Source organism: Corvus cornix, chromosome 1A (assembly GCF_000738735.6).
Source record: "Corvus cornix cornix isolate S_Up_H32 chromosome 1A, ASM73873v5, whole genome shotgun sequence".
Taxonomy (NCBI): domain Eukaryota; kingdom Metazoa; phylum Chordata; class Aves; order Passeriformes; family Corvidae; genus Corvus; species Corvus cornix.
Genome location: NC_047057.1, coordinates 54,735,361 through 54,748,107, shown reverse-complemented (window position 1 = coordinate 54,748,107; position 12,747 = coordinate 54,735,361). Strand labels below are relative to the sequence as shown.

The window sequence follows — 12,747 nt, the reverse complement described above, 5'->3', positions numbered from 1 at the left end:
TGGTATGCCCCTCCAAAGACTCTGGATGTGTTAAAATTCTTGTTTGCAGAACCTCATTTATTGAGGCAAACATGAAATATGCCTGTCATTTCTTAAAAGTTAGACCCAGTACTTGGGCTTTATCTTTCATAATGGTTTTGCTCTAAATGCACCACATAGAAACTATGAATTAATGGCTTTTTCTTCCTCTTGACGTTGAAGTTCCTGTGGTTATTACCAGAGATAAATTTAGCATAAATTCTTCAATAAGTATACATTTGTGGTATTTCTTTTGTCTTGCTTTCTAGACAGAGAAATTACTTAACTGTTGGTTATCCCTTGCATTTGTTGTCATATTTTTGAACAATTAAGCTTGTGTCACAGGGAAATACTGACATTAGGGTATGGTTTAATAAACAAGTCCGGATCCATCCTTTTTTAACAATGCTCTGAGATGAAAATGGCTTTAAGTCTTTATTTTATTTTCAGTGATGTGAAAGGGTTTGAAACATGCATAAGTGCTGGAGTGCTGAATAAGCCCTAGAGAAACAGCTCTATGAACTTCTGCCTTTGAATGAGCACTCTGTACAGAATGCCCTTCATGCACAGGTAGTAAACACAAAAGGTTTTCATTAGCAGAGCGTGTGGTTCTGCAGACTGAATCATTTGCTTTGTGGCTCCTGCCGCTGTTGATCAAGAATCGCAAGCGCTTTATTGATACCAGAACAAACAAAGAGGTCCATATGCAAAGGTTTTGGCCAATTGCATAAAGCATGTGCCAGAGCTGAAGTCAGTGAAGGGTTTTTCTTGGTATTTAAGATTCAGTGGAAAAGTAAAAGGGGCAGCTATGCCAAGAATTAATGTTGATCTTGCCAAGCGCTTCTTTGAGTGACTTTATCCAACATGAGACTAAACAATGTATTAAATACACATATAGCAGTTAGGGAATCAAATGTCAAGTAACAGCTTTCTGTTATTTGAGACCAAATTTGAAGCTTGGTCTAGAGCATAAAAAAAAGTAAACATCATAAAAAGCATTAACATCTCTAATATCTACCAGCTAACAAGGACGTATATAAATTGAACTTCTGGAGAAAATGTACTTATTTGGTTTTGGTCGTAGGCACTTTTTTCAAAGATGTTTCTTGTAGAAATTTTGATCAATGATTTGTTTCCAGTCACTTCATTAAAATTATCATCACTACTGCAGTCCCTCTTAAGGAAAAGGTTGAACAATTATAAAATTCTTGGTGACCTGAGAAACTAGCTGTAGAGGAGACCTGTTTGCAGGGACTAAATTTAGTATATATCAGAGTCTAAATCCTCCTAGACTCACTCTGCAATCCATGGAGAAAGAAGAACCTCTCTCTTTCTGTTATTAAGAAGATTAGCCTCACTAAACTAAGGTTAGCCTTTATGAACACTCCTTACCCTTTCTTAATGTGGTAAAAAATGAGAAAATTCTTTCAAAGACTGGCTTATTTTCAGAGAACTTCCTCAATGTTTACTACCAGGGGCAACAAAGCACACATCTAACTTGTGTCAGCTGTTTGACTGGACAGTGATATCATTCCAGAACTCAGAGCTGTTCTCTTTCTTACAGGGATACGTCAGTAGCTGTGCCTATAGTTTTGGTTCCCTGAGCACTGACCCTGCAGACTTGGCTAAAGCACATCTGAGCTCCTTTCCAGGTTAGCTTTCCTGTAAGAAGGAACCTAGGGACAGACAGAGGAATACACTCAAATCTTCCATAGATACAGTATTTGGACATGAATGGGGCACATAGCCAGACCAAGGAACTTAAAAACACTCTCAGATCTTGCTGTGTGAACACGGCCAAGATGACCAGTGTTTGTTTGCAAAGATTTGTAAGACTGTCAGTGACACCAGAGTCTGTGTGTGTCCGTGGCAGCTTTTCAGCATGCCTCTGCTGGGCTTCTAACATTAACATTCCTTTCAATCAGGGATGCAGAGAGGAGCTAATGACTCATAGCTCCTACAGGTATGGAGTACTTAAAGAACTGAGTGCCATGCCATCTCTTGTAATTATGCTGATAGGTTTGACAGGCCTAGAAACTTTAATAACATCTTAAAAGCAGACTTCCTGAAGTAAACAAGAAGCTCTTAACTAGAGGGAAATGGAAGAAGCAAAACGTAATTGCCTATTGCTATGCTGCTTGTTTCCTCTTTTCTAAGGCAGCAATTCCTCCACATATACCTTAGTTCTACAAAGCAATGAGATCTCATGACAGCTCTCATTACCCAGAATTATGTTCAGGGGCTTATCCTGATTTTCTGATGATTATAAACTAATAGTCTTACATTGTGCATAGCTGGGGATTTTCCCAAGAACAACACACAATTTTGATTGTCTTAGTGGACAAAAAAATGTAGTAAAAATCTGCAGTAACTCTCCACAAAGCAGTTGACACAGGGAACATTAAGCTGGATATCAGAAAAGCCCATCTTTTATGGGATTCACTGCTTTACACATGGAAGCATGTGCTAGAGCATTCTCCATTCTCTGAAAAATATCAGAGGAACTCCAGTGTCTCAGGTACCTAAATTCAGCTCTTTCTTTTTATGCATGTGATGGTTCAGAAGATTCACATGAGACTAAAGCAGTGTTTATATCAGGAAAAAAGTTGGAGTTTTAATTCATGAAGTTGATTGCCATGATTTCAAATAAGTATTGCCATCTAACTTTGGCTTTAGAAATTAGAAGACTGAAAATGTCTAAGGAAATAAGAAATCTGTTTCTTTATTGACACTCATGTATTGTTATCCAGACTGCTATGTATTTATTGTAAAAGGAAAAGGCATCTTTTCAAAGGAGAAGAAACTAGATAAAAAAGAATACAGCATTTTCTCCTTAGAACAAGCTACCTGATCTTTCCTTTCTCACGGTAGTAGTAGTCCTCAGAAAACAGCATGAGCAAGAATGAATGATTTTCCAGCAAAGTAAAAATTTATGAAAAATGATCTTTTTTTTTTGCTAATCTACAAAATAAATTCCTGTGATAAGACTAGACTATTTCAAGGAAAATTTCCCCCCTCTTTGGCTATCACTTCTGTAAGTTTTCTGTAATTTCTCCTTTCAGTTTTTCCGATGTTCTCTGCTCTCAGCATTGTTTGGTAATAAGTGTACCATGGTAGACCTCTCTAGACATTAAAGCTCGAGTGAATGTTGAAGCCATCCCACTTTGTTTTGAGAGTGAAGAAATATTAAGAAAAGCTGCGTTTAAGTGTAGGCGCTTGTGTAGCTGTGGCCAGATTCTCTGTCACCTTCTCCTAATAAAACCTAGCACACATGAGGGGTAGAAGTTCTCCTAGAGGGTGTCCCTACAAAAAAGGTCACAACAATCTGCTTTTCTCCGGTAAATCACGGGAGACAAAAAGGTGTCTAAGGAGTAGCCAGTGCTGGTTGGAGTCAAATGTGACCAAGGAGAAACATAGATGCTCAGTTTGGGGATTTGTGCTGTGTTTTCCCCTAAAAAACTTAGAAAAATGCTCCTTTTCAGTCTATCTTAAGACAAAAGAGAGTGGTAGAAACCACATTTGACTTCCTCTTGAAGTCAATACTTTGTGTGTGGTAATAAGCAGCTGGGGCATCTCCTTAGAAGCTGTAAAGAGTTTCCTTTTATAGCTAGAAAGCTGGGCAGAGTAGACTATATAAAGGAGATTTTTGTCTTCCAGTCCTAGCCATAGATATAACCTTGTGGTTGGGAAGCACAGAGTTTCAACAGAAAGTAACACAATTATTTCTATCTTCACTTCCACCCACAACTCCCAAGGAATAGTCAGAAGCTTTGACCTTGACTCTGAACCAGGAATTCCACCTCAGCCAAAAGGTATTCTTTATATTGGGAGTCCCTAGTGAAATACAGAATGATGGAAGAAAAAAAAAAAAATTCACAGCTATTTCCTGTGCAAGTTAAAGGCAAACACTACCATTGATTATACTTTATTTAAAGGAACCATAGTATGAGAATAGAAGGCTTAAAATACTACTTTTATTGACATACTCTTTACAACAAAAGAAAAATTTCACTGGGTTTTTTACCTCTGCAAATGATGTGGCATTCTTAAAAAGTCCCAAGAAATCGAGCAACATTTTTAACTTCTAATAGTATGCTACATTCTGTACTACGTTTGATATGGGGATCTCAATTTGTTTTCCCAGTGTTACTGGGCTTACTTTTCCCTGATTTTGTGTTTTAGATTGAACTCGAGCAAATAAGAGGGAGAAGGTTAAAACGGATTAAATTTCTTCCTCACAAATAAGAGGTAGTCAGGTAGAGTACAGGCATTACTTAGCATCCAAGGGGCCACAGACATACCAGCTTCATAAAATTCCTATTGAATGATGCAACTGTAGTCTATTGATTACAACTGTGCAAGACTTCCCTAAAACAGGGTGGTCATTCATGAATAAAACCTTTTCCATATAAAACAAGGTCGACATTTATGGTGTCGTTACATTATTTCAAGTGAAAACTCAGAATGTCAGAAAACAACAAAGACTAGAGAGAAAGTCTAAAACTGACAGCAGATAAAAGTCAAGATTGCAAAGGTAAAATGTAATGATCTCCTTTGAAATGTTGGAAGCCCATCCTGGTATTTTAAATTAAGGATGACCTATCTTAGGGTAGAGATTTAAAACAGATTGTGTAACCTTAGAATAACTGAGATTGAAACCAAAGAGAGTTATTGCTAATGATTAGCATTTCACATGACCTCTTACCTTGAGGATCACAAAGTACACATCACAGTAGGTCTGACTGCTCGGCAGTAACCGCTACTCTCGTGGAAAGCAAGCACAAGAGGTCTCTGAACTAGCAGCAAACATTTTGCTGGGAGAGAAACACCTGAGATACATACACAGTAAAAAAAAATTGCTCTGCTGTTCTAAGGATGTATTGTCTCATCTTTCTCTGGTGCAGAAACAGGAGGGGGAGATGATAGTCTTTCAATTCACTCCAGCAATAAAATATTTGTAGGAAACTCAATAGCCCCTAACTCCACTGCTAATAAATGCAACAGACTTTGGTGTACAAATGAACACCTGATGAGCTGGTAGAAAAATGTAAATACCTGTATGAGAGATTCCAGTAGTTTTAGTATTGTGTTTAGCACCAGAATACTAAGCTAAACAGCACCCTGGAGTAAGTGCTTGTCAACAATAGCTGAGGTGTTTAATACAGAAAAGAAGGGTTCTTCTCTGAATAGTGGATTACTTTACATATATGAAACTAAGGTTTCAAAAGTGAACTTTAACAGAACGTGCCAAGAAGATAGTGAAAACCTCTACAATTTATACACTGAGGAAATTAGGATTTTCTGTAATTTAGAAGTGCAAGAATCTGAATTTCTGTTTTTATTGCAAGCAAGGAGAAAATATTGAAGGCAATGACTTCATGAATAGAAATAAATAGGAATAGGGTGGGTATGATCAGAAAACCAAAAATGCTAGCTTAGAAGAGAAGACTCTTCAGCCACAAAGGAATATTGAGAATATCAGAGAAACACATATTGTTAGTAAAAGTAAATGCTAGCTTCAGAGGCTATGAGAGCACAAATTCTATCATGTTTTGAAAAATTATAATAATGAATGTATTCAGAATGAATATATTCCTAGCTAAAAGTTTCATTAACTTTGTTGTTTAAATAGCAAATAGCTGGAAATCAGAAATAGATTTCTATTACTTAAAAGCTGAGTATTTCTTGATCCCCACTATTGCAGAGTTAATTTTATCTGCTGCCTGTACTGGTGTTAGTCTTTATTATCTCACCATGCATGAATTTTCCTCCACCTGTATTTAACTGATGAAGCATGTGGATACTTGGATATGGTAACTTTCTGCTTGCTGCCTTCCAGCTCTTCTTTTTTTTCAAACCAGATGTTGAAGCTTAGTGTGTTTTTAATATGATACAGTGTGTACTTAAAGTGTTTACTAGTAGTCTGACATAACAGGTACATGTAGTTCTGCCTCATGAATGTCTTGGGTTTAGTGTGTGCTTTCATTAATTTAATTTCAGTGACAGGTCAGTGGAAAGCAGTAATAAAGCAGGTGGAATAGCAGCAGCTGGAAAGTGGTGAAAAACAATAACAAGCCTGAGAACGAAAATTTTTCAGAAACTCAGAGAGGTTGAACACAGGCACAACTTTATTCTTTACTGAGGCTTCATGGTGACTGAAGGCTTGAGCATCTTCCAGGTACAGGATACCAGTCCTAGTTGGCAGCCTCGATGATTATAGCTAAGCTCCTTTAGAGCAGTTGCAGACTCCAATGGATTACATGAAAGCTTTTAGCAGTTAAATGAAAGAAAGGGATGACTTACTGAAGTAAAAGCCTCTGTCTCCACACACGAACTGAAGAGCATCAACCAGCTCAGCACCACAGAGTGTTTCCGGGCCAGCAGCAACAGAACTGGTTAAGGTAAGCAAACACAGGCCAAGGTAGAAGAAATGGATGTAGGACACAGTGTGCATCTTCACCTGCCAAGGAAGCAAAAGCAGTGTCAGAATTTCCCCAAAGAGTCTTAAAGAAAATGACTCCTGAACCCTTGTGAATGAAAATGAATATGTACTGTGATTTCTTGGACAAATAACATGGTATCAGGAAATGTCTCACCATGATTTTGCAACTGCCTACACATTCTAGTCCATGCATTTTTCAAACTGATAATTTATTCTGGTGAATAGTCACAATCACATCTAGTTAGGGAACCCTGTAGTAACTATGGCTTGTATTTGCTTTTGCAAAAGGGGGATGTGGAAGAGTGGAATAGACAGACAAAGGGAAACCTGGAATAATAGGAATAAGGAACACAACCTTGAATTGTTTTTTCTCAGACCAGATAAGCTAAGAGGGAATATGCCAGGTGCCTGCAAATGTACTGTGGGAAATGGGAGTGGCATATGATGGAGAAGAGCTATTTAAACTAAAGCCAACATTGTCACAAGAATAAACAGCTCTAAACTTGCTGGGAGGAAATTTGGTCCAATAGGAAAAGAGCTCATAATTAGTACTCCACAGTTCTCCAACTGCTTTAAAAAGGAAAATACCAGGACAACCCAAAAATGTTGCAAGGTTCAATTCACCAAAGTTACAAAAGTTGATGTGGGATCTTCTGTAGCAGCTGTAGCAGAGGATCCCATTCAGTGACACTTACAGTCCCCTGTTACTAGCAGACAAACATTTGGAAACATTTGAGAAATTAACAGTAGCATGAGTGGGACCATTAAAGATTTGAAGTTTTACTTGCTGCAAGAAGCTATACTTCACTGATCTTCATTATACGCTCTTAGGCAGCTGTGGCCATACGCAGAGGTGATAATTCTTCTCTCATTTACATTTGGTTACAAACTATCTTTTTCTTGTACTTATGATTGAAGAAAGGCCAGTTCTCAATGGGTGTAAAATTGCACCAATCCATTTATCCAGTTCTTTTCTATCACTTTACATCCACCTAATTTCTTACCCAACATGCAAAGAAGATACCTTTTTCTTTTAATACTAGGAAAAGCTATGTATGTACAGTAGCAGGACACTGAGTGATGTGCTTAATGCATATTCTGAACTTATTTAGATCACTTGCCAAAAAGGATAGTTTTGTAAGGTGTAAATCTGCATTTACTTTCATTCCATTCTCTTTCAAGGTTAACATTAGCATTGCAGTCAGATAAGAAGTTACAAATCTGTCTTCCACATACAGTTAAACTTGGCTTAAAACTGCTGCGTGTTAGCAATCTAGTGCAAAGTAATTGGAGTAAAATAATTAATCTTCCCTAAAGTTTATTTCAGGGTTTCAGGGACCATTTAATCTTTAATATTTCTTCACTGAACTTTTGAAAAAGAGATGAAATTATTTATTTTCTGATCAATTGGGATCTGATCCAGTGGGGTATTGAGCCTTTTTTAGTCAATAATTTTTAAGAATTCTTATTTTCTTGGCAAGAGATCTTAGTGCCTTGCTGGATGAGCCCCTTATTTCCACTGTGAAAATAATGAATAATTTTAAATCCCATGATATATCATCAAGAAAGAAAGAATAATTATTTTCCCATTCACAAGTGTCTTTAACCAACTTTGCCATGCAAAACCCAACAAGATTGAACGCGTGGACATGACTTTAATGGCAGATGGAAAAAGATCAGATTATGAATGAATGATGATAGCATGAGGAACTACTTCCTGTAATGATTCCCTATCTTAACAACAGTTTCTTTTTTCCTTTGCCATATTTTTAAATTTATAAGATAAATGTAATGCACCTGCAGTTTAAGATGGTTCCCAGTTCTGAGGAGGTAAAGCAGAAAGCTGTTTAGCACACTGCCTCAGAAAGCTGAAAGACATTACAAATACAAGAACATTATGTATTTAACAATTTGTTCTCGTATAACATTTGGTCCAGAAATAAACATAAATTTTAGACATTTAACAATTTTTTATTTTTCAAGACTTCTCAGCTGGCTTGCATTTTCAGATAAATATCAGCACTGAACTACGACAAAACAGATTATCTACTGTTTTTCCTTTAGTGGAAGCCAAAAAAGGCTACACAGTATAAACCACAGAGAATTTCTAACTTTATCTCCAAATTTAACAACAGACAAGAACTTTCAAACAAGTAAAAACTTTGCAGAAAAGAAAACAGGCTCACATGGTTCTAGGGTTCAATCAATTACTTGATAAATTAAGTACTGTTTCATAAAAGTAAATTCCAAAACATAGTTTAAAACTTTAACTTTACTTCATCATTTTAATTAAACACAACATTAATTGATTCAATATGCTTGTGATAAAATCAAAGTGCCCCATTATATCTGAGGGGAATATTCTTAAGAAAATACAGAGTTGTAATCCAATATTGCTTCAGGTTCTGTACAATCAAACAGAGTACTTACATTATCCTCAATTTGACTGGAAAGTTGAGAGCTTAAAAGAAAACGCATTGGCATGTGGGTGGGGTTTATCGAAGCATCTAATTACATTAGGAAATTGAATACAGGTTCAAGATGAGCCTGGTTAAGCACTTCTTTTAGTTGCATAGAATGACTGACCATATTTTCACAGCTGGAATTTCCTCTTTTTTTAGTAAACTAGCCAGCTTTTGCTACATTCCTCTTTTAGTAGTCCAGAAGAGTAGCACCACAAAAGAATGTTATATATGAACACACTGCATCTCATTTACTTCTTAATTCTTCTATGTAAGTCCCCTTCATTTAACAAACTATCACTTGACACAAGTTGTGCATAAGAATTCTTCAGATGCTTGGTCATTTTTGTAACATGTAAGAACATCTGCAATAATTATAAGTATCTTGAAGGGGGCAACATTTTTTTGGAGAGTATATGCTACAGCAAGAAATCAAGAGCTGTATATTCAAAATTACATTTTATTCCAGAGGGGTTGGGCCTGGTTATCAAGCCATAGTAGAAATGTGTAATTATTATGAAATATCAGTATTCACTAGTAATTATTATATAAATAAAGCATATATACTCTAGAGCGGATCAAGGTTTAAATACTGTTAACTTTGAGTAAAGAATCTGGGCTACATGCTAACCTAAATCAATATGTTCCATTGATTCCAAGGAAGCTTGGCAGGATGTACAGCTGAGGAACTAGCACATTACTTTTATGTCTCTTAGTGCCTTGCTCAATACTTTAAAAAAACAAACCTTCATCTTTCAAGTATATTGGAAAGGATGCCCATTTATACATTAAGGGAATGATTTCATCCCTTGCAATTACAGACCTGTAATTAGGTCATTAAGGAATGAGATAAGTGTGTTTTAAGTGTAAGACCCTCTAAAAAAAATAATTAGGCCCTAAACAATTAAAATAGGATAATTCTTTCAATGACATAAATGTCCTTGCAAAATATTAAAGAAAAGAAGTTCTTGAAGGATATAAATTTGCAGATAATGGAAAGTTGGACTGGAGCCAATTGACAGAAACAGAGGTCAATGCACCTACTGAAGTCAAATTTACCTTAAGACAGTTTATATTACAGTGCAGAAATTATAGGGTCATAACATCAAACTTCACATTCAAACTTTCCTGAAACAGCCCTCCCTAGAAGGGAAAACTTGGAGATGAACATGTAAGGGAATTTCCATTTTCTTTATGTACAATTGCTTAAGCTGTACAAATATGCAAGGTCAGCAAGAGTCGCAGCTGGTTTCTAATGTAGAAAACAAACTGAACTTCTCATTTACTTTTAATTTATGAAAGCAAAAACCAAGTAAATGCTACGATGCTGCCAGAAAATTGCTGCAGTGACAACATCCCTTAAAAGTTTCCTTGAGAAAGCATGAACATTTTCTCTATAATTGTGTATAATAAAACTGCAGAAACTTAACATGTGAATATTACCTTTTTTCCTATAAAACCCTGCACCTGCAGAAAATAGCTAAAAGTTCTTGTTTTCAGAAGCATTCATTAACAATATAGACAATGATGTAATTGGACCTTTTAATAATGACATAACTGAAATATTACAAAGTTCTCTGAATAGAAGTGAAATTTAAGACATGTATTTGCAATAGTTTACCCTTACAGTTATCTATGTAATTGCAACTATTACATACAGCCATTTTCCAGATCATATAAAATTGCATGTTCAGCAATTTATAAATAATTCTCAGTTCTAAAATAATGTTATTAAAAAGTGCACAATACTCTTCAAGCCAGAAGCAGACAATACACAGCAAAATAAAACTAAAAAATTATTTGAAATAGTAATAAAGGTTTACCTTCAAGAAATCACACAAGCAGCACTTAACTAATTGTGTTGAAAGACTGTTGATTTTTTCCATTGCTTCTTAAAAGTGCAAAGTCTGGAAATGAATTTGTTAGCAGTAATGATGAGAAAAAAGAAATCCAGAGAGATGTGAGATGTTGAGAGCAATGTCACATTTCAATATTGAGGACTTTATTCCATTGCGCAGGCTCTATCTGCTCTGATTTTAGCAGTGACAGTGAGATTTAGCAAACAGAAGAGGGATTTAGAGAAAATCCTCACATTTATCTACATTACACAGACACTGTAGACAGGAAACAGCTGGGGGAGCATTTGCCTCTCTCTCTCTCCCTCTTCTGGCAAAGTTACCGAGTAAGGACTTTTTTGGGCATGGTGACAAATAACATCATACCTTTGCATTTTAAAACTAGAGCACAGAAGCATATTTTTTTCCCTTTAAAAGAATGTGAATTAGTGACTGCGGGGTTAGCAGACAAAAAGAGCTTGTGCTGCCATGAAAAATAAGAAAATGTATTCTGGTTAACTTTCAGGTAGCTATGTGTGCATTTGTATTTATGTGTGTGCGTCTGCATTTCAAATATATAAAAACTTACATATGGGCAATATTTGTACATGTGCATACCTTTGTACATGCAGATTTTATTTATGCATAGAAACATAGGTATTTTATTTATATAGTACAGAAAGGCAGGCAGGCAGTTATCTACTTTTCTCTTAATGTGTCTTTACGTTATTAAACTTGGCACGCCTATATGCTGAGTAACAATTAAAACCTCCAACTCTCTGTGTGATTAACCCTAAAATAGCAGTTTGTAATTTGCTAAAAACCCCAGAATTGTTGAGAACTGCTTGTAAATAGGGCAAAATAGCTTTGTGATCTTTCAACAACCACACAGGAGAAATCATGTAATTTCCTAGAACTTACAGTACTATGAATACAGTAACACCAGTAGCCCAGTTTGGGGGGGCTTCCATGACGTTTATCTTAAATCTGCTGCTGTAATTATAAAGTGATTACCCCCTCTTCCCCCCCCCAACCCCCCCTTTTTAGTAGTAATCTTAAAATTTCTCTTGATAGCAATTTAAATGACACTGGGAAAGAGAGAATTCAACTTATTAGTTCTGCAATACCTAACTTCTGCCTTTTTATTTTTCCTCAATTATGAGTATATTATAAATAACACCAGCTGGCCAGCAACATGCTCTCACGGGTTATGATGTCATTCAAATCCCTCAACTGTGTTAGTGGCTTGCAATGTGCTCCAAGCCAGCTGTTTTTCTATTTATAATGTATGCTTGCATTTCAATACTTAGCTATTGAGAATAAAGTTGTAATATTGTTTTATAGATAGTTTATACTTGTTACCCTTTGGGTTTGGAAGATGGCATTCAAAAGTGGAGGACTAAACAAGACTGCAGCTCCAGAGACCAAACACATATCACAAACAGTGCATGATTTCCATAAAAGCTGTTTGAGAACATTGCATTTTGTCCCTGTCCGCTTCCACTAAGTGAGAGTTGCATGCTGAGGTGCTAGCTGTACTTTATTATTGAAAATAACAATTGAGATCATGTTGGCCCAGATCTGTTCTCAGTTTTCAGATCCACCTTGAACTATAGGGTGCTTGCCAGGCAGAAAGGACACATTTAGTTATTTGCATCCTCTATGAATGGCTAATACTCTGCTTTGTGCAATTTTAAACAGTGTATGGTTAGCTAAGCTGATTAGTCTTTGGAAGGGATTTCTTCTAATGTAACACAACGGCAGAAGCACAGGGGGCTTTGAGGTAAGTTTGCTTAGTACAGGTAATACTAATATTTCAAGTATTCTAATACATATTTGTACTGCAGGTGCTGTATTTTAATATTCTGGTCTGGTTTATTCTCCCCTCTGCGTTTCAGAGGTCATGGAATGGTGGCACCATTCTGCGCATGGCTTGATGAAGCCTGCTGCCACTCGTAGCACATGCATCACTTATTCCACTAGCCTTAGA

The 12,747-nt window shown here is 36.3% G+C and overlaps 1 protein-coding gene across 1 annotated transcript in view; it reads right to left on the bottom strand.

Moving 5' to 3' along the window:
- The window catches only part of IGF1 (insulin like growth factor 1), a 51,676-nt gene extending 40,623 nt beyond the window's left edge, over positions 1-11,053 (bottom strand). The window contains exons 1-2 of the mRNA XM_010410451.4: positions 10,746-11,053; positions 6,322-6,478 (exon numbers count right to left, since the gene is read on the bottom strand). Of these exons, the coding sequence (XP_010408753.1) occupies positions 6,322-6,478; positions 10,746-10,808 (220 nt within the window). The 5' untranslated portion in view covers positions 10,809-11,053. The remainder of the gene's footprint in view (positions 1-6,321; positions 6,479-10,745) is intronic.
- Positions 11,054-12,747: the final 1,694 nt, after the last annotated feature.